General features: G+C 38.3%; 1 protein-coding gene across 4 annotated transcripts in view; it reads right to left on the bottom strand.

Moving 5' to 3' along the window:
• Window positions 1-6,216: 6,216 nt before the first annotated feature.
• Nrg (Neuroglian) overlaps window positions 6,217-24,654 on the bottom strand; it is a 175,029-nt gene continuing 156,591 nt past the window's right edge. For 3 of the 4 annotated variants that reach the window (XM_069336502.1, XM_069336501.1, XM_069336500.1), the window contains 6 exons: window positions 23,425-23,678; window positions 20,677-20,858; window positions 19,881-20,052; window positions 17,329-17,543; window positions 16,627-16,724; window positions 6,217-10,515 (listed from right to left, as the gene is read on the bottom strand). In XM_069336502.1, coding sequence (XP_069192603.1) covers window positions 10,406-10,515; window positions 16,627-16,724; window positions 17,329-17,543; window positions 19,881-20,052; window positions 20,677-20,858; window positions 23,425-23,678 — 1,031 coding nt within the window. In that variant the 3' untranslated portion in view covers window positions 6,217-10,405. Of the gene's footprint in view, window positions 10,516-11,994; window positions 12,111-16,626; window positions 16,725-17,328; window positions 17,544-19,880; window positions 20,053-20,676; window positions 20,859-23,424; window positions 23,679-24,654 lie in introns of all 4 variants that reach the window. The other variant, XM_069336503.1, reaches the window with a different exon arrangement.

The raw sequence follows: 24,654 nt of genomic DNA, 5'->3' as shown, positions 1-24,654 counted from the left end.
CCAAAAATAGTGCGATTTTCGCCGCTAGCGGCCAAAAACCGTGTGATTTTCGCCGCTAGCGGCTAAAAATCGCGCGATTTTCGCCGCTAGCGGCCAGTAACTATGCGATTTTTGCAGCTGGCGTGCAAAAATAGCGCGATTTTCGCCGCTACCGGCCAAAAACCGTGTGATTTTCGCCGCTAGCGGCTAAAAATCGCGCGATTTTCGCCGCTAGCGGCCAGTAACTATGCGATTTTTGCAGCTGGCGTGCAAAAATAGCGCGATTTTCGCCGCTACCGGCCAAAAACCGTGTGATTTTCGCCGCTAGCGGCCAAAAATCGGGCGATTTTTGCCGCTAACGGCCGAAAACCGCGCTATTTTTGACGCTAGCGGCCAGAAACCATGCGATTTTTGCAGCTGGCGGGCAAAAATCGCGCGAATTTCGCTGCTACCTGCCAAAAATCGACCGATTTTCGCCGCTAGCGGCCAAAAAAGGGGCTATTTTCGCCGCTAGCGGCCAAAAAGGGGCGATTTTTGCCGCTAGCGGCCAAAAACCGTGCAAATTTCGCCGCTAGCGGCCAAAAATCGTGCGATTTTCGCTTCTAGCGGCCAAAAACCATGCGATTTTCGCAGCTGGCGGGCGAAAATCGCGATTTTCGCCGCTAAAGGCCAAAAATAGCGCGATTTTCGCCGCTAGCGGCCAAAAATCGGGCGATTTTTACCGCTAACGGCCGAAAACCGCGCTATTTTCGACGCTAGCGGCCAGAAAATAAATACAATAAATCTTCAGAGGCGGCGGCGGCATAAGAGGATGTCCCTTACTCATTTAGAAAATGTGTGCAGTATGGGAAGATCTGCAAAATTTTGCTGAAAAGAATCACCCAGATAAAGCTGTAACAGCCCGTTGCATATATCTTTTTAATGACAATGTGATGCCTCACTACAGACAAATGTTGGAAAGAAGGTAAAAACAATCTTCAATGGAACAGTTTCTAGTGAGAAAATAAAGCAGTGAGCCAGAAGCAGGTCCTAGTGGTATGCAGGCAAAACGTGCCAGTGTGTGTACCCCAAAGAAGTTCTCACTGCCTGATGTTATAATGGAAGGAGACTCCCCTTCCAAACAGTAACACCTCTCCTCCCTCTCCTCACCATCTTCCATACGCCATCAAGAGTCCTCCATAAAGGTAAGATAAACATATGTACTGTATTGTAGTTAGAGAAAAAAATTGAATTCAGTATAAAATGTATTTGTAAGTTAATATTTTGGAGGGTGGGGAACGGATTAATTCAATTCCCTTTATTTCTTATGGGAAAAATCTCTTCGACTTACGATCCGTCTCTGGGAATGGATTACCATCGTAAATCTAGGGCCCCACTGTATAATGATCCACTATAATGTCCACTATGGTAGAGAATGGGGACATTGAAACAGTTGTTAAACTCGATTTCAAGAGAGGACGCTATGGGGAACTTGGACATTTTTTTTCGTGGGTATAATTGGACAGATTTGTCGCTAGGCAAGGAAGTAAATGAGATGTATGCCAAATTTTGTGAAATATACAATGAAGGCACACAAACATTCATACCAAAACTGAGATGCAGACCTAGGAAACAGGGTTGGTTCAACGGAAATTGCGAGAGGGCGAGAGATCAAAAGACACAAGCCTGGAATCATTATAAGAAGAGGCCAAACCCCCAAACATATCAGCGATACAAAGATGCAAGAAACAACTACACGTAAGTAAGGAGAGAGGCAGAGAGGAACTTTGAGAACGGTATAGCAGACAAATGTAAATCGGATCCAGGCCTTTTCTATAAATTCATTAAAAGCAAGCTGCAGGTAAAGGATAATATTCAGAGATTGAAAATGGGGGGACAGATACACGGAAAATGAAAAGGAAATGTGTGAAACATTAAACGAAAAGTTCCAAAGTGTTTGTACAAAATGAGATATTCAGAGAACCAGACACAATAAGAATTCCAGAGAACAGCATAGAACACACAGAGGTGTCTAGAGACGAAGTAAAACAAATCCTCTTGGAGCTAAATAAGAACTAAGCAGTTGGCCCAGATGGAGTTTCACCATGGGTTCTGAGAGAATGTGCAACTTATCTCAGCATTCCATTTCAGCTGATTTTTCAGACATCCCTGTGTACAGGAGTCATAGCAGATGTGTGGAAAAAGGCTAACATAGTCAACATAGTCATAGTCAACAACATAGTCAACATAACATAGTCAAAATATTGGAAAAAATAATAAAAACTAAATGGGTAGAACACCTGGAGAGAAATGATATAATATCAGACAGACAGTATGGTTTTCGATCTGGAAGAGCGTGTGTATTGAATTTACTCGGTTTCTATGATCGAGCCACAGAGATTTTACAGGAAAGAGATGGTTGGGTTGACTGCATCTATCTGGACCTAAAAAAAGGTTTTTGACCCAGTTCCACATAAGAGGTTGTTCTGGAAAATATTGGAGGGGTGAGAGGTAAGCTTCTAACATGGATGAAAAATGTTCTGACTGATAGAAAAATGAGGGCAGTAATCAGAGGCAATGTATCGGACTAGAGAAATGTCACAAGTGGAGTACCACAGGGCTCATTTCTTGCTGGTGATGTTCATTATCTACATAAATAATCTACCAGATGGAATACAGAATTATATGAACATGCTTGCTGATGATGCTAAGATAATTGGGAAGATAAGAAACCTAGATGATTGTCATACCCTTCAAGAAGACCTAGACAAAATAAGTATATGGAGCACCACTTGGCAAATGGAATTTAATGTGAATAAATGCCATGTTATGGAATGTGGAATAGGAGAACATAGACCCCACACAACCTACAAGTTATGTGAGAAATCTTTAAAGAATTCTGATAAAGAAAGATATCTAGGGGTGGTTCTAGATAGAAAACTGTCACCTGAGGACCACATAAAGAACGTTGTGCGAGGAGCCTATGCTACACTTTCTAACTTCAGAATTGCTTTTAAATACATGGATGGCAAAATGCTAAAGAAATTGTTCACGACTTTTGTTAGGCCAAAGCTACAATATGCAGTGGTTGTGTGGTGCCCATATCTTAAGAAGCACATCAACAAACTGGAAAAGGTGCAAAGACATGCTACTAAGTGGCTACCAAAACTGACGGGCAAGAGCTACGAGGAGAGGTTAGAGGTATTAAATATGCCAAAACTAGAAGACAAAAGAAAAAGAGGTGATATGATCACTATGCACAAAATAGTAACAGGAATTGATAAGGAAGATTTCCTGAGACCTGGAACTTCAATAACAAGAGGTCATATATTTAAACTAACTAAACAAAGATGCAGAAGAAATATAAGAAAATTCACTTTTGCAAACAGAGTGGTAGACGGTTGGAACATGTTAAGTGAGAAGGTGGTGGAGGCCAAAGCCGTCGGTAGATTCAAATCTTTATATGACAAAGAGTGCTGGGTAGATGGGACACCACAAGCGTAGCTCTCATCCTGTAACTACACTTGGGTAATTACACACACAGGTCATCTTTTATTTCTTCATAATTTCATATTCAACTTACAAAACCCATATGTATTAACAACATATTGTTTTACTCTTCAAATCTTCATAATATATATTCCACAGACTTACCTCTCAAAATACAGTACAGGTATTTGCATTTATTTCTTCATAAAAAAACATTTTACAGTACTTAATAATACTGTATTTGCTTCTGCTTCTATCCTTATTTCAAATATGAGAATTTAAGTTTCTCTTTAATTTTCAAACAGTCTGTTAATGTTTAAATTTTTTTGCTTTTCACATCCATGTTTATCATGCCAGATTGATTTCTTTGTACTTCTGTTCATCTAAGTTCATATTCTGGCATATGGATCCTAAATTATCTATCCCATTAAAGTAATATTGAGTATTATATCCCCTTTTGTTATGGGAACAGCGAGAAACAATGGGCAGAATTTCTTTCACCCTATGCCCCTGTTACCTAGCAGTAAAATAGGTACCTGGGTGTTAGTCAGCTGTCACGGGCTGCTTCCTGGGGGTGGAGGCCTGGTCGAGGACCGGGCCGCAGGGACACTAAAGCCTCGAAATCATCTCAAGATAACCTCAAGATAACAGTACCGAAGCTTGAAACAAAAATATTATTTGTATTCACTATTAATGGCAATTATAGGATTAAATACTCTGTAGCTTTTTTTTTTCTGGGGGGGGGGGGGAGGGCCGGCCTTAGTATAACAAAGCAATCAGCATTTGACAGTTCTTATTGGAAAAGATTACTTAGAAGTGTTTTAAATTTGTGACATAATGCTATACTATTAAAAAAATATAATTGAACTTTGCACCACCTTGTGATAATTACTTAAATAATTCCTATGACTTTGAATAGACCATCAGTCCATGTATATGTATAATATATTTTGATAATTGTAACGCCCCAGTGGGCACAGTATCCAGGAAAAGCGTCGGTTCGAAGCTAAATCAATGTTGAATTGTCGCTAATGGCACCACTCTTTGATATAGTGCCCACTGGGAATGTTTTCTGCTGTGAGCCTATAGAGCACATCATTATTAGAACATAAAGAGTTTTTTAGGAAATATTGAGGTTGTGTGAAGGGCCCCAATGCATAGCCTAAATATTTTTTGTCTATAATACAGCCTCCTAAATTATAGTTTTATGTACACACAATTTAAGGTTTGCAGATATTTTCCCTTTATTCAGTTCCACACTGGGTGGCATCTTTATTGATATTTTGTATTATACCTGGAAATTGTTTGAATGATGCCCCATTATATATTTTATCCAGAAATAGTAATGCCAATTTTCCAACATTAAATGTTTGTGATATATTCAAATCTCATTTCAAACATTCCAGATTTTCTACTTCAGGAATATTCTGTATGAAAATGTAAATAATTACTTTCCTATTTATAATTATAGATACAGTATACATCTTATTAAATATAATGAGATGTACTGTATTATTATTATTGATGCAATTTTTCAAATTAATGCACCACAAATCAAGAAATACTGTGCTGTCTCGCCAACAGTACTTGTAAGATACGTGTGTCCTCCTTTGTATCATGTAGATTTGTTACATTTAACCTTGAGAAATGTTTGTCATACTTAACTTATAATCTTATCATGAAACCAAAAGTCAAGTTATAAAATTATACAAAAACTCACCTACATTGCAAGACTTTAGAAAGTTACAGATAACCAAACGAGGAGTCACAATGTCGTCCCTTCACTTTCTAGTGTGTGGTTTGGTCAACCAAAGCTTACTTTTATCTTCCAATAAGATAAAGTAAGCTTTACATTATATGTAATTGTTGTAAGGATGTTCTTATATGACTAGTCATTTCACTTTTTATACTCAAAACAAGTGACCATTCTTGTATACTTACAATCATTCTCAAAATGTGATTATATTGATATACAAAAATATATTTGTTTATATTCACTTGTATGATTTATTAACTTTTTTGCCATTTCTATTTTTAAATTACTTTAGGATGTAGTGTATATGTACATAAGCTTTTTAGAGGTTCCTCCACAGTTCAAACTAATGATGTATGATTCCCAGTCAAGAGATAATCTCTCTCCTGGCGTATCTGGGTTATTCGAATCCCAATAGTTTAGGCACTTTATCATGTCTGTGCGTGTCATACATGTTCTCTGTATTCCCTCTTATTTCAGCACTCACTCCTGAATGAGATTGCAAAGGGAGGAGTGAGTATGGAGCAGTACTCAAGGCTCCAGGACAAGGTGTAGTTGGAATGGACTAGTTGAAGTTAAGAGAAGGTGTGGTGAGGGTGGCCAGGGTGTGGTGAGGACAGGGAGTATTGGGGATGAACAGTGTGGTGGGGAAGGACAGTGTAATTGGTGAGGACAGGATGTAATGGGAAAAGTACAGGGTGTAGTAATGGAAGTGTAGTGGGAATGGACAGGGTGAAGTGAGGATAGGGAGTATTGGGGATGAACAGTGTGGGAAATATTTATTTCAGTACCATAACTTTTAATTTAAAATACTAAAACCTTTGAGAGAAACTGTTCAGGTGTACTTTTACAAATTAACACATAATTTATGAGTGTATAGTTGTGCAGGACAATGCTGACCCGTGGGGGATGGGCAACATCAGCCTGGCTCTTGCGTCAGACACCATGAAACGCAATTGGGAGACAATTTATCTCCAATTATTCAGTACAAAGTACAGTATATGATTAAAATAAAATTATCTAGTGCTTAGAGATTTAATTGAAATTATATTGTTAATTCAAGTTCATAAACAGGTAAGAGCCTTAAACTCTAAATAAGTAATACAAAAGATTCTCCCTCACTGGAGGTAGAGTGAGGAGGAAAGCAGAGATATACAATATACTCTCGAAAGGACACGAGACTTGTCCAGGATCAGCCATCACAAGTTCTGATGTCTGCGACTGCAAAATCTGGTCGTGCCCACCTCACTGCAGTTGTAGCCAAGCAACACTTACTTTTTCTTGTTGCATAGATAGTGTGGCAGTACAAAATACATATATGGGGTAACTCAAGGGAGTGGATGAGTGCAGTTACGAGGCAAGAAACATATCTTGCATAAGAATATACAGTACTTAAATTAATATGGTCATAAATGTTTACACGAGGTAATTTTGATAAATTAAATGTAAATTTGACTGTACTCTAATAACAACCTTGCCAGAAGGTTGTGTAGATTCTATCAGGACACAGAAGCAGTCATATTGTTGACCACATGTTGAGGCCTGTTCCCTCCATCTACCAGCTAAGCATCTAAATTACTAACTATAATTTAGACAGTCCAGTGACTACAAATAAATTAAGTTTGAAAAAGAGAAATAAACCTAATATCTAAATCAAACCTGAGCCTAAGCTGATCAACAAACTGGACAGTCAAAATATTAATTAACGAAGTTAAACTAATTCAAGGTTGGTTCGAGAGCCAAATCAAATAAAACTTCATATACTCTACTTTAACAAACAAAATTGTCTCATAAGGTGTAGTGAGGATGGACAGGGTATAGCTAAGGTGAAAAGGGAGGGGTTTGCTAACTACAAGTATTTTTCAAGCTCTGGTCATGAATTTGATCCCTCAAGTGACGAGTCTGATTCGGAAACGGACAGCAAGACTGAGGAACCATTTGTGCATGTTGGTGCCATGATTGGCAGAGTGGGAGGTATTGTGCTTGCTACAACACACTCTGCAATGAACACGAGGATAAATCAATTTAAAATTAATCCTCAAATTCGCGACCGCCAAACAAGTAGTAATGATGCTGGAATTCCCAGTGGTGGTGAAGATGGTGATGCTAGCGGAATGAGAGAAGTGTCACCTCACCACCATCTAAAGTTTTGTAGGGTTTCTATGGAGAATGTATTGTGTGTTTTCTGACGGGTTCATGGCCATGCCATTTGTTGAAACAACTTTAGTACCTTATTCTGCTGCACAAGTCCATGTAGTGCACTCAACACGCGTTGCCACTGCATGGAGTTCTGGTGAAGGTTTTCAACCTTCAAGTGCTCAATTTTGACCATTCAAACACCGTGATCAATTTCTTTGTCATTTATGACAATATGCAATTGCTACTTGCAAGTAATGGTCATGGCATAAAATTGCATGAACTCCACAATACCTATATTGATTATGCTCATATGGTTGTAATGAAGTATACCAGGTCAACCAATCCTTTAAATAATAGTAAAGGAACTACACAAGGCCTACTAGCCCACACAAGGCAGCTACTATTTCTAGCCTGGTTGACTATTCAAGTGTTGTGACCACCACCTCCAGGCTTAACACACATTAAGATGCATTTTTTTTCCAATTATTTTATTGTTTGTTACTTCCATCCACAAGCTTTACATGTCTGCAGTGTGGATGATAAGAATGTGAGACCATCCTAAATACCACAGTATTGTAAATACATTAAAGGGGAACGTGATGGGAGCATCATTATTGTGACTCGCTGCCACCTCACTATTCATCTTGACAATGTACTAATTATAATATATAATAATATAATAATTATATATATATATATAAAAGCCAATATTTAGTAATTTTGTAAAACATTCTGCTACTATCCATCACTTTTTCCCTTTATAGTATACATGATGAATTCACAGATGATGAAGCTCCAGTGAAGCCTACTGCCATATTGAACAGGATAAAAGAACACCTAAGGATTAAAATCTTGACCTCATAATCCATGCTTCCATCATATATATGCAAAGGCATGACACACTTCATACACCATTACTGTACAAAGTGCTATTAAACAACATTCACTCATCCATACACAACACTACCATTTGCTTCACTATATGGGACAGTTACATTGTTTCAACTGTAAACATCCTCCTATGTGTATGGTGCAGTGATCATATACCGTGTAAGCCAAATTTAAAACATGGTATTATGGAAGAAATTAAAATTTAAATTTACATACTATACTGAAATTTCCTTTCCTGGACTATACATAATGAAAATAGGCACTTTTTCAAAATCTAAGTGGACATTAGCTATCATTTCTTTGCTTTAAGCAAAATAGGAAACTATACTCTCATTGTGTCATTCATGTTCACAACCTGTATGTCTGTTCACTTTCCATAATATATGGACTAAAAAAAAAAATTAATCACAAGTAAACAGAAAATGAGCATATTACCACAAACTTTGAAAGGAAGATACAAAAGGTCACTTGTATAAAAATAACACACACACACAAGGCTGGCAATGTTTTTGTAAAATTTGACACTGGGTGCTTGTCACAGCACAGATGCAAGTAAACTGACATGAGAATATTTGCCTGCCCACACTATGGACTACCACCATCTGTGCTGTTATGCACTCAAATTTTCCTCATACACAAACATGGAGATCATTGGCATACACATTTCTTTAACAGTAGCATTCAGCTCCGCAATACAAGGTTCCCTTACCTCGGTCAATTATTACCAGATTCTAGCAATGTTTGTGCAAAACTTGAGATTTATACAAAAAAATTAGAAAGTATGAATACAACTTGAAACAAATTAAGTATTAATTCTCAGGAAAGAGATTTACACAAAGAATATCACAACAGCATTATTAGTGAGATGACCAATGAGCCTGAAGATAATGTATGATATTCATGAGACTTGCTCTCATCTTTTCTTTCTTTTTAAACAAATAAAAGACTAGGTCTCATTGCACCACCAATCAAGGACTACCTTTCCTCGGTTCATCACATTCCAAATGGAAAGAAATACTAGCAATGCTTAATTGTGATTCAAAAGCTGACAAGAGGCACATTTACATCTTAATTGCAACACTTACATCAATGCCTGCTGGCTATATAGAAATGTTGAATTTTCTCTTTGACATGAACACTTCATTATCATCTATATAAATCTGCAACAATGCTTCTAAATTGTGGAATATATTCACTGGAGATTCTATGAAGATGAGATTCCAAATTTTCACTGCATGTACCGAGTCTGATCACGATGAATAACTTAAAGTAAGCAACACTAGTGGGCCTGGGTTCCAACGGCCCACTACACCTCTCGCGAGTCCTCTCTCATACACAAGTGAGCCATCACAATTCTCACTATATCCCAATTGCTGGGGAAGGGGAAGGGGGAGTGGGGACACCCTCTCAAATGTGGGCAACTGTTTCCCCAAGATACTCTATATTCACATAGTTTGCAAATATTACAATTATTCCTTTTGCATCCCATAATCTAAAGTAATAAAGAGGAAGTATCATTTCTGTGGCCATTTTGGCACAAATAATATTAAGAGACACTGTATTAACATTTGGTTTCACAGTTCATACAACTATTCCAAACTAAATGTTTAATACTTTAAATCACATATACAAAGTTTCTTGACCATTATTTTAAAAGGCCATATTATATTTAACTACTCTATCAGGGAATCTGAGGTAAATAATCACTAAAGGGCTCTGATGGATGGACCTTAAGTGTCTTCTTTATCAGAAGATCTAATTCAACTTGTAATTGTTTCATATCCATATACAAACAATGTCATCACTTCTTACTTTTCAAATAACAATTATTAAATTTCACTGGTCATGTATGATCTGATAGTTCTTTGATTGACTGCTAGATGTTACAAATATTATGAGAAACATTCTGCCGTGTGTTTCTCATCTTGTTTCTGTTTATCATTCTCAACACCACTGTTGACCCTCTTTTACCAAATTAATTTGCTGTGGTACCATTAAACAACAAGATCACGTATAACACCAAAACAAATTTTAGTACAATATCTAGGTCAGTCACTACAAACCCTGAAATGACAGCATACTACAGATATATAAATCTGGAAAAAGTGACCAAAGGATGGGTGTTGACAGGTACCATGGCGCTAGGTGAAGACTGCCACATGGCTATGAAGATTTCTAGACAAACGTAGCCACAGCAGATGGTGATTTGTCTTCGGGAGCTGGCTTTCGCTTACCAGTAGCTCCTCCATACTGTCCAATGAATGACCCATCTTCTGTGAACCTTCCTGAAATATATACAAATGACTTTCATCAGCAACCTAGCACATGAATATAATTATACATTAATAAACTCTATTTCAGCCTGAAACTTTTACAAAAATAAACAATTCTAATACCAAAGTATTAACCTTCCAGTAAAAGCTGCAGCTAATCCAGCGCTTGAACCATGTGACCTACGCAGCACACATGGCCATAACGTAATACCATGAAATGTCATTGAAAAGCATAAAAGGAAATTATCATACTATGCTGCAACATAACCAGCTTTTAATAGGAAAAATGCACAAGATCTCTCATCTAGAGCTTTATTGATTATGCCAAGTTGCCTCTCAAAACTAATTATCAGTAATAAATTTTAATTCTTCATTATCAAACACCGATTAAAAGTTAACTACTGTACTAGTTAAAGCCATGCAGGAGACAACTATAGATATGAATGTCATAACCCATTTTCAGTCAACTATTGATATAAATGAAACTTGGGCTTAAAGTTACCTCACAATTATTGTTTTGCTTGCTCCACATGAGGAATGGCATGCCATGTACCATAATTTACCTGTGCAATTATCAGTAGTTATTTATTTGCACAAATTATCACAGAAAAGCATCAACTTTGGCTGCTACAGCATTTCAACATCACTGACAATCCCGTCAATACTCTATATTTCCTAAGTTAACACTATCACGCCCGAAGCGTGTGCGCCACAGACTTTGGTGTCATGTTCCCGGCAGCGAGGTCAAGCGTGTGGCGACACCGAAATGTGTATACTCGTTTCAGTTTTCTCACCTTAATTCTCGTGCTACATTGTTCATTTTGGAATCATTGTGTTCGCAATTATATTCCCTGCACGAGTATGTGCATAAAAGGTCCAAAAGCCCGACGTGACTCCCCGCAGCAAAGCCCAAAGTTACCCGTGAATGAGCCCCAATTGGCACACCGCAAGCTAATTTGTATACTCGTTCAGTTTGATAACAAATTTTTGTGCTACGTCTTTCATTTTGGCATCAAATTGTTCGCAATATAAAGGCGTGTATTGTAAAACTAGTCCCATAATAATAGAGCAATAAATGGAATTTTAACAAATATTTTAAATTTTGGACGCTCATCATCACAAAATTAATTATATTTTTCCAGTGTTCTGACATCAATGTTCGTGTTGCATCTTTCATTTTGGTATCAAATTGTGCACAATCTAAAGGTGCTCATTAAAAAAAAACTCAGATCGGATAAAATTTAAATTTTAAACAAATATTGTAAAATGTTGGACGCCGCTCGCATCCTCAACTCAGACTCTTTAGAGAAAAAGTGTGGACGCCAGGGGCGTTCGAAGAGTGTGAAAGTGTTAACCAAGTTATAAAAAAAAACTAAGCCTAACAATAAAAACTTAATTAATAATAAACTTTCATGGCAGAATTCTAAGCTAAATGAATGTTAAAAGTCAGAAAAATCAATCCTTTTGCATAATATAAAAACCAAGGCTTACATGTAAAAGAATGCAGGTATAACATCAAACTAGGGTGGCAAATGCATTGGATGTTGTCTCGCCTTTCTTGCGGCCGTACTGACCAATGAAGGAGCCGTCTTCAGCCATGCCTGCTCCTGAGACGGACCAAATATTCAAGCAATCAACAAACAAATATAAAAATATACACACACAAGCAGTGCACTTGCTAACAATCTTCTAAAAAATCAAAATCCTATAACTACAAAGTACTCTACTCGGAAAATAGGTTTTTAGTAGATGGTAGTGCTAAAATCGATTACCCAGTCCAATGAAAATTTATTGTATTACTGTATTGTATATTATGTACATTATATAAAATTTATTTAAAGTGCATGAAAACATGTTTTCAAATTATAGTCAAGATATTCATGGATAAAGCATAATGCTTACCAAATCATATAAAAAGATTGTAATGTCTCTTCTAAAAGCAAAAACCTTGTAGTGAGGATATAACATTAAGTAAAATTAAGTCAGCTCAAGTACATCATTCTAGTAATATTTATCAACTTGGAAAGTTTATTCAATGCTGCTAATTAGACATTTGCAAATTTCAGCAAAGGTCCACAATTAATAGATGAATAGAATGAGTGAGCCGAGCTTGAAAGCAAGTAGGACGATCCCATATGTAAAATAGAAATAATTTACCGTGAAAGAACAGGTAATCGACTTTAGTGATATGCACTTTAAAAATAAATACAAAGAAATAAAGCAAGCTAATAAAACAAAATGGAGAATGTTGCATGTACTGTACAACACTGATATTTTGTAAGAAATGTGCAAGACTACATTTACTTCAGCACTATGTTCCTTAATTTTAAAAAGCATACAGCACAGTTAATAATTATGCTGCCAGTACAAACCTGTTGATGTTCAAAATGAATTGAATGTTTTTATTCTCACCTGGAAAATAGCTGCATACTAATTAGTAAAGAAGGCATGAAAAAAAAGAACATCACAGTCTGCTCTGTGCCTTGGAAGATAGCAAAGAAGGTATTGAAGTGAGGTGGTTTGGTTTGCGAGGTAAAGAGGTTTGTGTTCTCAAGTAGTCACGACTGAACAATTGTCATGCAAGGAGCAAGTGAAATAACCATAAACAACCATCTTGTAGCTTTTGACAGGTATATTCATAATGGCTTGCTGCTTTCTCTTGATAGCTTAATACCTGCGTGATGGGGTTCTGGGAGTTCTTCTACTCCCCAAGCCAGGCTTGACTTGCGAGAGCTTGGTCCAACAGGTTGTTGCTTGGAGCGGCCCACAGGCCCACATACCCACCACAGCCCAGTTGGTCCACCACTTCTTTTAGAAAACAATCTAGCTTTCTCTTGAAGATATCCACGGTTGTTCTGGCACTATTTCTTATGCTCGCTGGGAGGGTGTTGAGCAACCGCGGACCTCTGATGTTTATACAGTGTTCTCTAATTGTGCCTATAGCATCCCTGCTCTTCACTGGTTCTATTCTGCATTTTCTTCCATATCGTTCACTCCAGTATGTTGTTATTTTCCTGCGTAGATTCAGTACCTGGCTCTCCAGTATTTGGATATCCAGTATCCACATGTATATTATTTGATATCTCTTTCTTCTCCTTTCTAGTGAGTAGTACATTTGAAGAGCTTTCAGATGATCCCAATAATTTGGGTACTTTATCGCGTCTATGCGTGCCGTATATGTTCTCTGTATTCCCTCTATTTCAGCAATCTCTCCTGCTCTGAAGGGGAAAGTGAGAACTGAGCAGTACTCAAGATGGGACAACACAAGTGATTTGAAGAGTACAACCATTGTGATGGGATCCCTGGATTGAAAAGTTCTCATAATCCATCCTATCATTTTTCTGGCTGATGCAATTTTTCTAGCTTCTGAGGCTAAGTATTACAAACAAGAAACAGATGGATATTGTCCACACTAATTGCTAATCAATTTTGTATTATTCTATTGGTATACCGTAACTATTTTTGTATTAGAACTGGAAGGAATTTCACAAAGTACACTTAAGGTCCTGTCCCATCTATTCAACTAAATTACAGTATTTAAAAGTTATCACTAAATGTTAAAATTGCAACCTGGTCACAAGTTGGTGTTTCCAAGATGAACTCTAAACATTGCCAACAGAAACAAACTGAAGGAGAAATGTGTAGATGAAAGACATGGAGGAAAATAACGCGTGCATAGACATGGCTGGAGGGAGATAAATGAGAAGATGGAGATACATACAACAAAGATATAAACTAGTGCATGGAGTTAAACAAAATTACAGTTTTTAATGCACAATGCAGAGGATTGTTACATATAGGTAACATTCAAAAGATGCTGAAATCACAAAACACATTATACAAAGCATATTAAAACAACTATCTACTTGAACATAAACAGAACAATGCATGAACACAGCATGGAAAAGCTAAAAGAACTACATTAAGCCTTGATTATCCATGACACTATAAAATGATTTCAAAAGTATGGCAATTGTAAATAAAATCCTCAATTACTTATTATCCTAACAGTCAATCCACAGAATACCCCATCATCATCATCAACAGTCTCGCGAGCCCCTCCCTTGGTTTCCCCTTAATACTATAAGCCCAATCTTATCTGAGGGGCTCTTCAAATCTCTTGGAACATTTGTGTTATGGATATGAGAAGCATCACAAAGTGTGAAGCTTATGAGGATGCAGCAAGCGAGGTGCTGCACACCAGTGCAAGAATATAAGTATATTAAGTAAAATGTGATGAGACAACTGACAAGTTGCTGCAATCATTACAAGCCATTTGAGCTAAGAAATATGGTCAAATATATTTGTGTGATTAAGGCTTGTTTTGTAAGCCAATAGAGAGTAGCACTTTGAGATGTAAGAATCATCCTCCATGTCCTAGGTAGAAGCCCCCATACATCCCTCAGCTGGGTGCTGGAACAGGAAGCTCTATATAAGGTACCAAATCAACTGGGTACCATGCGAGGTTAGATAGGATAAACAGTACCCTTTAAAACTTGAGCAATGATTTACTCAAGACCTTGTATATTACATGTCTGAATGAACTGGGGAAAAGCTTGAAGTATGTCGGTATACTAGTCTCAGGGCCAAGAGCTCCATGAATAAATAAATTATACCTACTGTCACTGGAGGAATGAACACACAAGTAGGCAATACATACACACAACATACAAAATAATCAGGCACACATACAAAGTGGGCACCGGCAGTACACAAACAAGGAGACTTAGTCTCCTTGAAAATTTAGTACACCATCGAGCATTAAATGTAAAGAATTGGTTCAGTATCATAGTAGTAAATACATAGAATACTGTATGCTACAAAATAGTAGAGAAAATAGCCTTCATACACAGCCTCAAATGTAGATATGACAAAACCCAATGGACTTGGGAATCTGTACACCAGTTGATTGGAGGTCAAGAAGTGATCTGACCATACACCAGGATTGGGGCGTTCAGATGGGATTAGAACCGAGCTTCTGACCTCTCCTCCTCAGCACAACCAGGCGAGTACCCATCCCCATCAGTGACAGCCACAAGTACCACACAATGAACACAATCTTCTGCCACCCACCCTCCCAGAGCCCCAGAAAGTGGTCAATGAGTCTCATCACATAGGGGAAAGATGTAAAACATCTGAATTTGCCTGGACAAAAACACAATTCTTGAACAGTCTCCTGATTGCAACCCCAATTTATTTAATAAGTGTCTGGAAGCCAAGTTCAGTTTCTCTTGTATAACATTAGACCAATGATGAATTTGTTCAATAAATAGTAAGTGATCACATCCATCACACTGATAACACTTGGCTTTGTGATACACTATGAACAAATCCTATGCTCTCTCACTTCCCACATAATGCATACCAACTATTGTTGTAGCCTGCCTACAAGGTGAATCATATTCAATTCTGAAAGAGTTATTAAGTAAACGTAAAGCATTAATTGATACGAGAGAAATCTTGGCACTGATAACAATACTTTTTAGCCATTTCTATAATTAATAAGACGAGGCCAAGAGAGAAGACTATTGTTATATATTAAGAAACTTAACTCTTGACTCACTACAGACTGAGGAAGACTATACTGTATAGTTATTCCATTTCCTTGCTCCTAAAAAATCTTACAAACACTTGCCCACCTGGGTCAGCTACTATGATCTTTAGTCATGATCCAACTACCTATAATACATTGTTTTAAATGGCCTCATATCATTTCCATGGTAAAAGAAAGAGAAAACTTACTCTAGAGCAAGACGGGAAACAGTTGGTTAAAACTATTAACAAATTAATGCCAGTTTTTTTTTTTATGCATAGCATAACTGAAATTCATATTTATGGTTGGGATAATCAAGGTACTGTACCTATACACACAAGCACACACAATGTAGACTTTAGCTAGACATAAAACTGGATTAATCCTTAACGTGAAGACTGCAAACAAAAACTCCAAATATACATAATACAACTTAATGCAAAACAAGCACATTACACACAAAAAACTCCAGTGTAATTTAAAAGTAATGCGAGGCTCAAACCTGAATAGAAAGTTGCCCGAGGCCCATGTGAAATGGCACCATGAAAATGGATATAGGGTAAACCAGAGAACGGTCTTCAAAAACTTACCTGTATCACCATCTCCATATTCTGCCATAGAGTCCGTGTCTGATTCTATTGGGTTTTTCACATCACTACCCAGACTATCTCTCTTCGGTCCATCCAATCTGTAAAATTAGAGTGATCAGGTTTAATTTTTTAATGTAAGAAACTAATCTTGCATATGGCTTAAATATCAGGAATGTGACACTTAGTAATTTTTTTGGCTACACAGTCAGAGGGGAAAGTGAAATAAGAATGGAGAATAATGAAAGCGATAGTATACCTACTGATAGACAAGTGCTATGTTCATAGTTCAAACATAGTATGGGCATAGCTTAAAATAATAATAATAATGATAAAATCCAATAGGGCAATGAGGTGGATGGGAACCTACAACCTTGGCATTGCCAAGGTTGTAGGATGAACACCTTGTGATGTATATATCACAATGGGATTCAGTGTGCAATAATGCTGGTTATATAATAATAAATTTGAGAGAGGAGACGCACTTTAGCATTACCACAACTTTACTGTCGGAGTACAGATGACATGATTGAGCATCACTGAAATGCTAAAATGTAAGTAAAGTACTATAATGTCACAAAAAGATTTAAAGAAATAAAATATTTTATATAGTATTAAAATATCCTGAAATGAGTTACAATATTTTGATCAGTCCATTGGATATCAATTTACAGTTCCAAAGCAAACAGTACTAACAAAACTTACGGCTGTGCAAATTCAGGGAATCCTTGCTCTTCATTGAAGTCGGTCCGCCCATGAGCAGCCTCTCGTTCCTGGACAGCGTACTTTCCTCCCCGATTGCGCTTGACAATACACACGATGATCAGGATCAGGATCAAGAAGGCAATAGCAAGCATCATGCCAATAAACCAACCACGAGTCGCAATGTTATCTGATGGCCGTACAAACACTCCCGAGTACTGTAAAGAAGGATACTGCATGAAGCCAAAGCTCAACACCTTGCAAGGACAATTAGTCGAGTACCAATGAATGCCTTTACTCCAGAGCTGTACAAATAGAATCAGCCAAGGTCTGTGACAACTATGCTTTATAGGCAAGCAAGTCATGTTTTCTTATTTTAAGCTATTCACTGGCATGTTTGGGGCAAGAATAATGCTTACCTCTACAGTAGTGCTTTATTTTGAAGCACAAAAAGACCCTCTTCCCATCACCTGCTATAAAGCATCCCAAATATAATTTGTAAAGTACAAGCATCCTACTTCCAGTAACACAATATCCCTCCCAGTCAAATATTATAATTAAATATTAAATTTGTTATGAATATCATGTAAAAAGCATTTTAAATAAAATTTGAAAAATTATAATATTAAGCATAAATAATATGACAGTATCTGGTCTGGTGCTACTGCCTATAATAAATTTTATCTTGGTGCATCTTTCCTTCAGTTTGCCTTCCCTTGTATAGTGATTCAACAGATGGTCGAGGACATCGCAGGCATGTGGTATGTGGTAATGTGGTGGCTGTACAGTGGCGAGAGGATAGAATACAGGAAGAAGCAGAATTGGAGATAAGAAATACAGGAAATCCCTCCAACTCTAGTCCAGGCAAGTAAAGGCCACCGCAGATGCCTCACAACCCTAGGAAAGTCAAACGCAGGAGGCCACCATTCCACGCCGAGGTGAAGACGGCCATATCACGAGGCTGTCGGGTAGAGTATCATCAAATCGTTCATCATCATGAACCAGAGATGAAGACGGCTGTTTGGTCATCTGCAGGTGACCAAACAGTTTGCCAAACCCTATGAAAGCATGTGTCAATAACCATCCACTATATCAAAGGGAGATGAAAAACCAGAGGAACGTGGACAAGCACAGTGAACTTGAACACACAAACTACATCAAGATCCAAACCTAGAGAAATGAGAGCGAGTTATATGCTAATGCTGAAACAGCTACACTGTAAGAGGGCAAATCAACGCACACACACCAAGACAAAGAACCACAGGAAAGAAGGTAGAGGGAAATCAGACCACAGAACTAAAAGAAATACGAACACAGTAAAACAAAACACCTCTGCAATCTTCCAAACTGAGAAGTGAGCACACTGGGATTATCTGCAACATGGCTCAGGACTGCCAAGGAAGCACGAGCCATGAACCCCAGTAAAGAACTAAGGTGACCAGGAAGAGGGCGAGCACAAGAAGGGGAAGACACCAGTGAACAATCTTGATGAGGGCAACAGTGACCAAAGACCTGCAGGGCAACAAGAAATCTCACCTGGCAGTCCTAGCAAAGGCAAACACCCCTGTAACAAACAGGAGCATTCATACAGCTAAAAACAAACCATGCAGGCACAAGTTTTCAAGGAGCCAACATGGAAGAGTGTACCCCAGAAAATCTGGAGAGATATGCTAGCTGATGCAAGATGATGATCATCATAGCCAACAAACTGGGAAAGAATGGGAAAGAAAGACCTAATGGGAAAGGTCTTTGTGGGGAAACCGAGCAGCCGGTAGAACCCAAACCCACAAAGCCAATAAGGGGGACCTGTGGCCCTCTTCCATAAAGAACTCCAAGCACCTGGAAATTTGAGACCAGGGAAGGATGAAGGGGGTAAAGCTAACCTTACAGCACAGCCAGAAATAGAGGCAAGCCATTAAAAACCCAGCACTGAATGTACTGAAATGCCCCTTTCTTTCTGCGTCCGGGATGCTCCCGGACGCAGGTTCGAATCCTCGTCACGGCCCTTGTGGATTTGCCCCTTTCTGATGCATCCAATGTGGCTCACACTGTTGCTAATAATTTGGATAGTTCCCCACTATCACATTGCACCAGGGTTATTAAGAGTCGTTAATAGCTAAAAGGCCAAAACCTGGTCCCCTTGGTGCAGAGAATACTAGATCACTCTACCCGAGCAAATAACCACCAGAAAAGTACATCTAACAAAACATACAACTGCAAGGCAAAAGTAAATAATAAGAAGAGAAACCCAGCAATCGTGTCATTTCACAACTAGTACAACCTCCCACCACTAGGTGACAGCATTGACAACTGTCGGGTCGGGTCAGTGACATAAACAATGTGGAAAACCACTAACTAAAAATATTTATGACAAATTAAAGAGGTAACAAAATTGGTAATCACGCATTACAAATTAAAAAACAATGTGCTTAGTTTACCACATAGAGAAAAAACATAATAATGTCTAGTTTTCAAATTTCATGATAACTTTAAAAACTTGCAATAAATCACTAAGCAGCTGCATAAACTTTCGAAGAAAGTTACAGATTACTTACTACACCAGACAAGTGAGTGTCTATCTCTTCTACGTCTGACTCAGTGTTAAACATTCCATCTACAGCCACCACTGACACCTGGTAAGTTTTCTCGTCCTCCAAACCTTTCAGTATGATGAAATCTTGATACAATTCTGGCTTTGTTTCCTGGAACATGCTCTCCCCATACAACCTGCAATGATATACACAGCCAGAATTAAATGATTATTCAAATTCGGAATATACAGTATAGTACATTGCAAAGCTAAAGATAGAACCCACGATGACCGTTATCATCCAAAAGCCAATTCACTGATAGACAACTAAAGCAATCTAATTTGGATTCTAATTAGGTTATATACATGCCGCAAAAGTGATGAAAATACAGTACCAACAAACTGTATATCCATCATCTGTGTTAGCCTCGGGGCCCACTACATTTGAAAATTTCTACATATCCCTCATCAATATCTGCAGGTTTCTTACGTGTCTGCTTCTGCCCTGGTGCACTTCCCACTTTCATTGATATAGCTCTACCCTTCTCACATCAAGGCCAATCAGTATCACATTTTTACTAATTTAATCACTTCTACCCCCATCAGACTTTCAAACTATTCCCTCCACCTACTTACAAGTCTTGCTTCATTAACATTCTTATACATACAACATTAACACTGGCTTTCCTGCCAGAATCCTTACTGCTCTTTACCTTTCTTCTTTCCAAGAGCTTTAAGGTTTTAAAACATTTCTTCGTAGCACTTCACACTATTATTGCTAGAGTAACTATTTACACCCCACCCATGCCGTCACTACTTACTTGTACTTAACAAAAAAGTGCGATCCGGGATTGGTCTCTGTGTTGGGGATCCAGGTGATCTTAATGGCTAATGCTCCTATGTTACTTCTAGTGTGCTGCCAGATGAATGATGGTTTTCCAGGTGGTGTTGCTTCAGTACTTCGAGTCATTCGTTCAATGTAGTAACTGGATCCTAAACCCATCTAAAATAAAGATTTATATATTAAACAGCTACATAAAATTACCTGCATAGCTATTTGTTTCCACCTATCACATTTATTGTCATCATTACATTTCCTGTTTTCACAGGGTTGGGGAGTCATACTATTCTCTCTGAACTGATAAGAAAATTAAAGATATTCAAAATGACACCTATCCATTCACATCATCCACACAGAACCGTATCATAAAAAACAAGCACCCACAGCAGCACACTTTTGCTTCCTAAACCAGGTATAATGAGCTTGTGACAACTAAATGAACTACTCAGCTGATGTCTGAAACAAAACATCAAACATTCACTCACTCTTTAACTTTTAGCCAGATGAGTTTGACACTTGGCACCATGCACAAGATATACTCAAGTGCATAAGTGACATTTGTAAACTTTCATAGAAAACTTTGTTGCACTGTTTATGCCAGGGAATACATCAATCTATGCCCCCCCACCAGCAAATTTCAATTGCATTATTCTCTGACCCTTCTTGAGGTTATCTTGAGATGATTTCGGGGCTTTTTTTTAGTGTCCCCGCGGCCCGGTCCTCGACCAGGCCTCCACCCCCAGGAAACAGCCTGTGACAGCTGTCTAACACCCAGGTACCTATTTTACTGCTAGGTAACAGGGGCATAGGGTGAAAAACTCTGCCCATTGTTTCTCGCCGGCGCCTGGGATCGAACTCAGGACCACAGGATCACAAGTCCAGCGTGCTGTCCGCTCAGCCGACCGGCTTCCTTCTGCACATTCTCTGTTGAAAATGTTCCAGGCTTCCCAGGCCACTCAGCGATGCAAAAAATTTTAACAACCATTTTGTTTTCTAAGTTATTTGATGGGTTATAATTATAAATTTAGTGCCAAAATGTTCACAAATGAATTGTCTAAAGAATAGATGCAAAAACCAAAGTGCATTAATAAAAGCTTTTGTTCCCCTCCACACATTCCTAAACGTAAACATGGCGGGCTTGGCAGGTCCCAGTCAGTGATGCTTAAAGTATGTGCAAGCATTTTATGTTTTCTCAGTTATATGTTGGGCGACAATTTTAAATTTGGAGTTAAAATGTTTGTAAATTAATTCTCAGACCATGCACCCGATTATTTACATATTTACACAATTCCGCCCATGCACCCGAGGGGGCATGGGGGGAATTGTGTAAAACCCTGGTTTGTCTCTCTGAGAGGCTGCAGGATCCGAGTAAGGTCAGTAGAACTTCAGGTTGCAAGTCATTTACCATGTCGTAAGCTCAGTCGATTAAGGCAGCATCCGAGATCCTCTCGGACGTAAGTTCAAATCCTCGTCACGGCCCTTATGGATTTGTTCATTTTATGAATCGCGCTATTGTGATTTCTGTCTGTAGCATGTAGTTCACAGATAGTGCACCTGTGTGTATTTTGAGCAAGGAGGGCACTCTTGCTGTCTCAAGCATGCCTTTTATTGGGTCTAAAATTACTTTCTCCTGCATGTGAGACGCATGTCAAAAGTAGACATCGATCATATTTAAGTACATCCTCCTACACCGCTACTTACGAAGCTGTGGCTCATTTGCAGGCTTGTGTATTTGGGTACTTGTTTCCTATCATTCCTCTTGGTTTGTTACCATTGAGTCTCGGCAGCAGCATCCATTCTTTGATGAAGACTTGGAAGTGATCCCTATCATTTACAAGTCTGCTCGGCCGACCGGCTCCCTACGTGTTTACAGATTGTTCATTACTACTATACTAACTTGGTTTTAAGCACATGCTGCACCAACATGTGTAGAGAAAGGCAGGCAGACACTACTACAATATTACACACTACCCTCTACTGGCGTCTCCTGCTACCTAATTCTTCCTAGCCAAGACTTTCACTGCACCAGCTACTAACCTTCCCTCACTTACTCTACTCTCATCCACACTTGAAAAATTGATGCTCAATAACAAACATTTGGTAACTTCTTCAACTGCTTTCCCCATCTCCCTTAATTTCTATACATGTTTTCATCTCTGTCCATCACTATTACAATACTTTAGTTATTAATTTTTTGCACCTTTATGTCACATACACCTACATTAAAAACTAAAATTTGCAATTCTCATCTTCCACATCCAAATACTGTATACTATACAGTACATTAAATACTATTCCACTAACTTTACACATGCTCAACACTCTCCCATGAACTCTCTTAAAAATTCATCAATGTCTTCTATAATGTAGATGTATACAAGGTCTACATCTTATAGTAATTGGACTGTAATTCCCATAATAAGAATCATATGAAGTATCCCAAGCTACTTGGTTGTGCAAGTCTCCTGCTAATCAAGGATGGAAGATCAACATCAGATAGGTGTGCAGGTGAAGGATAAAAGTGCACTCAAATATAAAAAATAGATAGCAATCACAGTCACCAACAACAAGATTTGATAATGCACCCCATATACAATATCAGTTACAATATCATATACAATTTAACAACATGTTAAAAATCAATGGTTATTGCTCTCACAATCCAGAACCATAAAACAAGTCCAACATACACCAGCACGAACACTTGATACAAAACTATGATGCTTACCGCAGTGCGAGCCATAATTGTAATACGGTACTTGGTTGCCGGCTTCAGCGAAGCAAGTTTAGCCCTCGTCGTCATGGGATCATTTATAGGTGGATCACGTGTAGATTGTTGGCCCGTACTGGTGCCATGAACCTCTTGATAGCGTATGTCGTAACCCAACAAATTGCCATTTGGTTGCTTTGGCTTCTTCCAGATGAGGAAAAAGGCTGAGGAACCCATAGGTATAGCATCAAGAGAGTCCACTGGTCCTGGCTCTGTAATACACCATACAAAACATTAGAGAAGAGTGTGATGCAAACATTTACCCTTAAATTGTCTTAAAATATACTTTATAAATCAGACTAATATACAATAATCTTAAAGCAAAATGCATCTAATAAATTATTGAAGAGAAGAGAAGGATGACAAAAGAAACATGAACATAATCATTTAAGTTCAGAAATTAAGACAAAGAATGGACTGGAAAGGCAAAACAACCACACAATAATAAATGGGTTGATCAGATGTGAGGAAAATTAAAAACATCGTAAAATCAAAATATCTGAAGCAGATTTATGCTAAAAACCCAGCATTGAATGTAATAGAATGTCTCTGTCTGGAGTGGCCCCTGTGGCTCCCTGAAACTAACATGCAGAGATTGCTCCATAGCAGCTTTACATTCCGATGATGCAAAAATGCATCGTCCATACTCCAAGAGTAAATGTTTGAAGGATGCTAAAATAAAAACAATCAATTTAAATGATATTTCAATGATCAGCAGCTAATCCAATGATGTTGGATCAGCCGCTGATCCAACACTAGTCAGCGACAAAGCAGCAGGAGGAACAAGGTCGCCCTAGGGAGTAAAACTGATGCTAACCGGGAGTCTGAAATGAGACCCATCCAAGTTCAAACCTGCGATAGTCCTCCTGGTGAACTGGAGGACTTCCTCCAGTTCACCAGGAACCCGAGCCCTGCAAGTTGAGAAGCATGAAGGCTCAGGGACAGAGCCATAGCTCTTATTCAAATCCTGAGATGGAAAGGTATCCTCCAAAGGAGCATTTGAATGTGTGTGCTCTGAAACCCCAAAAGGACAAAATCTATGAAGTGAAAGACAAAGGCATATACACAGGTGAAGAGACGAAATGAGGTAAACGACAAATTGGAAATGAGGGAAACGACAAATTAAAGATTTTAATGTAAGAACACTCATACATCGTTATGAGAACTTGGTACATATTGAGGTCAGTG

The sequence above is a fragment of the Procambarus clarkii genome, chromosome 36 (assembly GCF_040958095.1).
Source record: "Procambarus clarkii isolate CNS0578487 chromosome 36, FALCON_Pclarkii_2.0, whole genome shotgun sequence".
NCBI lineage: Eukaryota > Metazoa > Arthropoda > Malacostraca > Decapoda > Cambaridae > Procambarus > Procambarus clarkii.
This window is presented reverse-complemented; position numbering and strand designations above follow the sequence as displayed.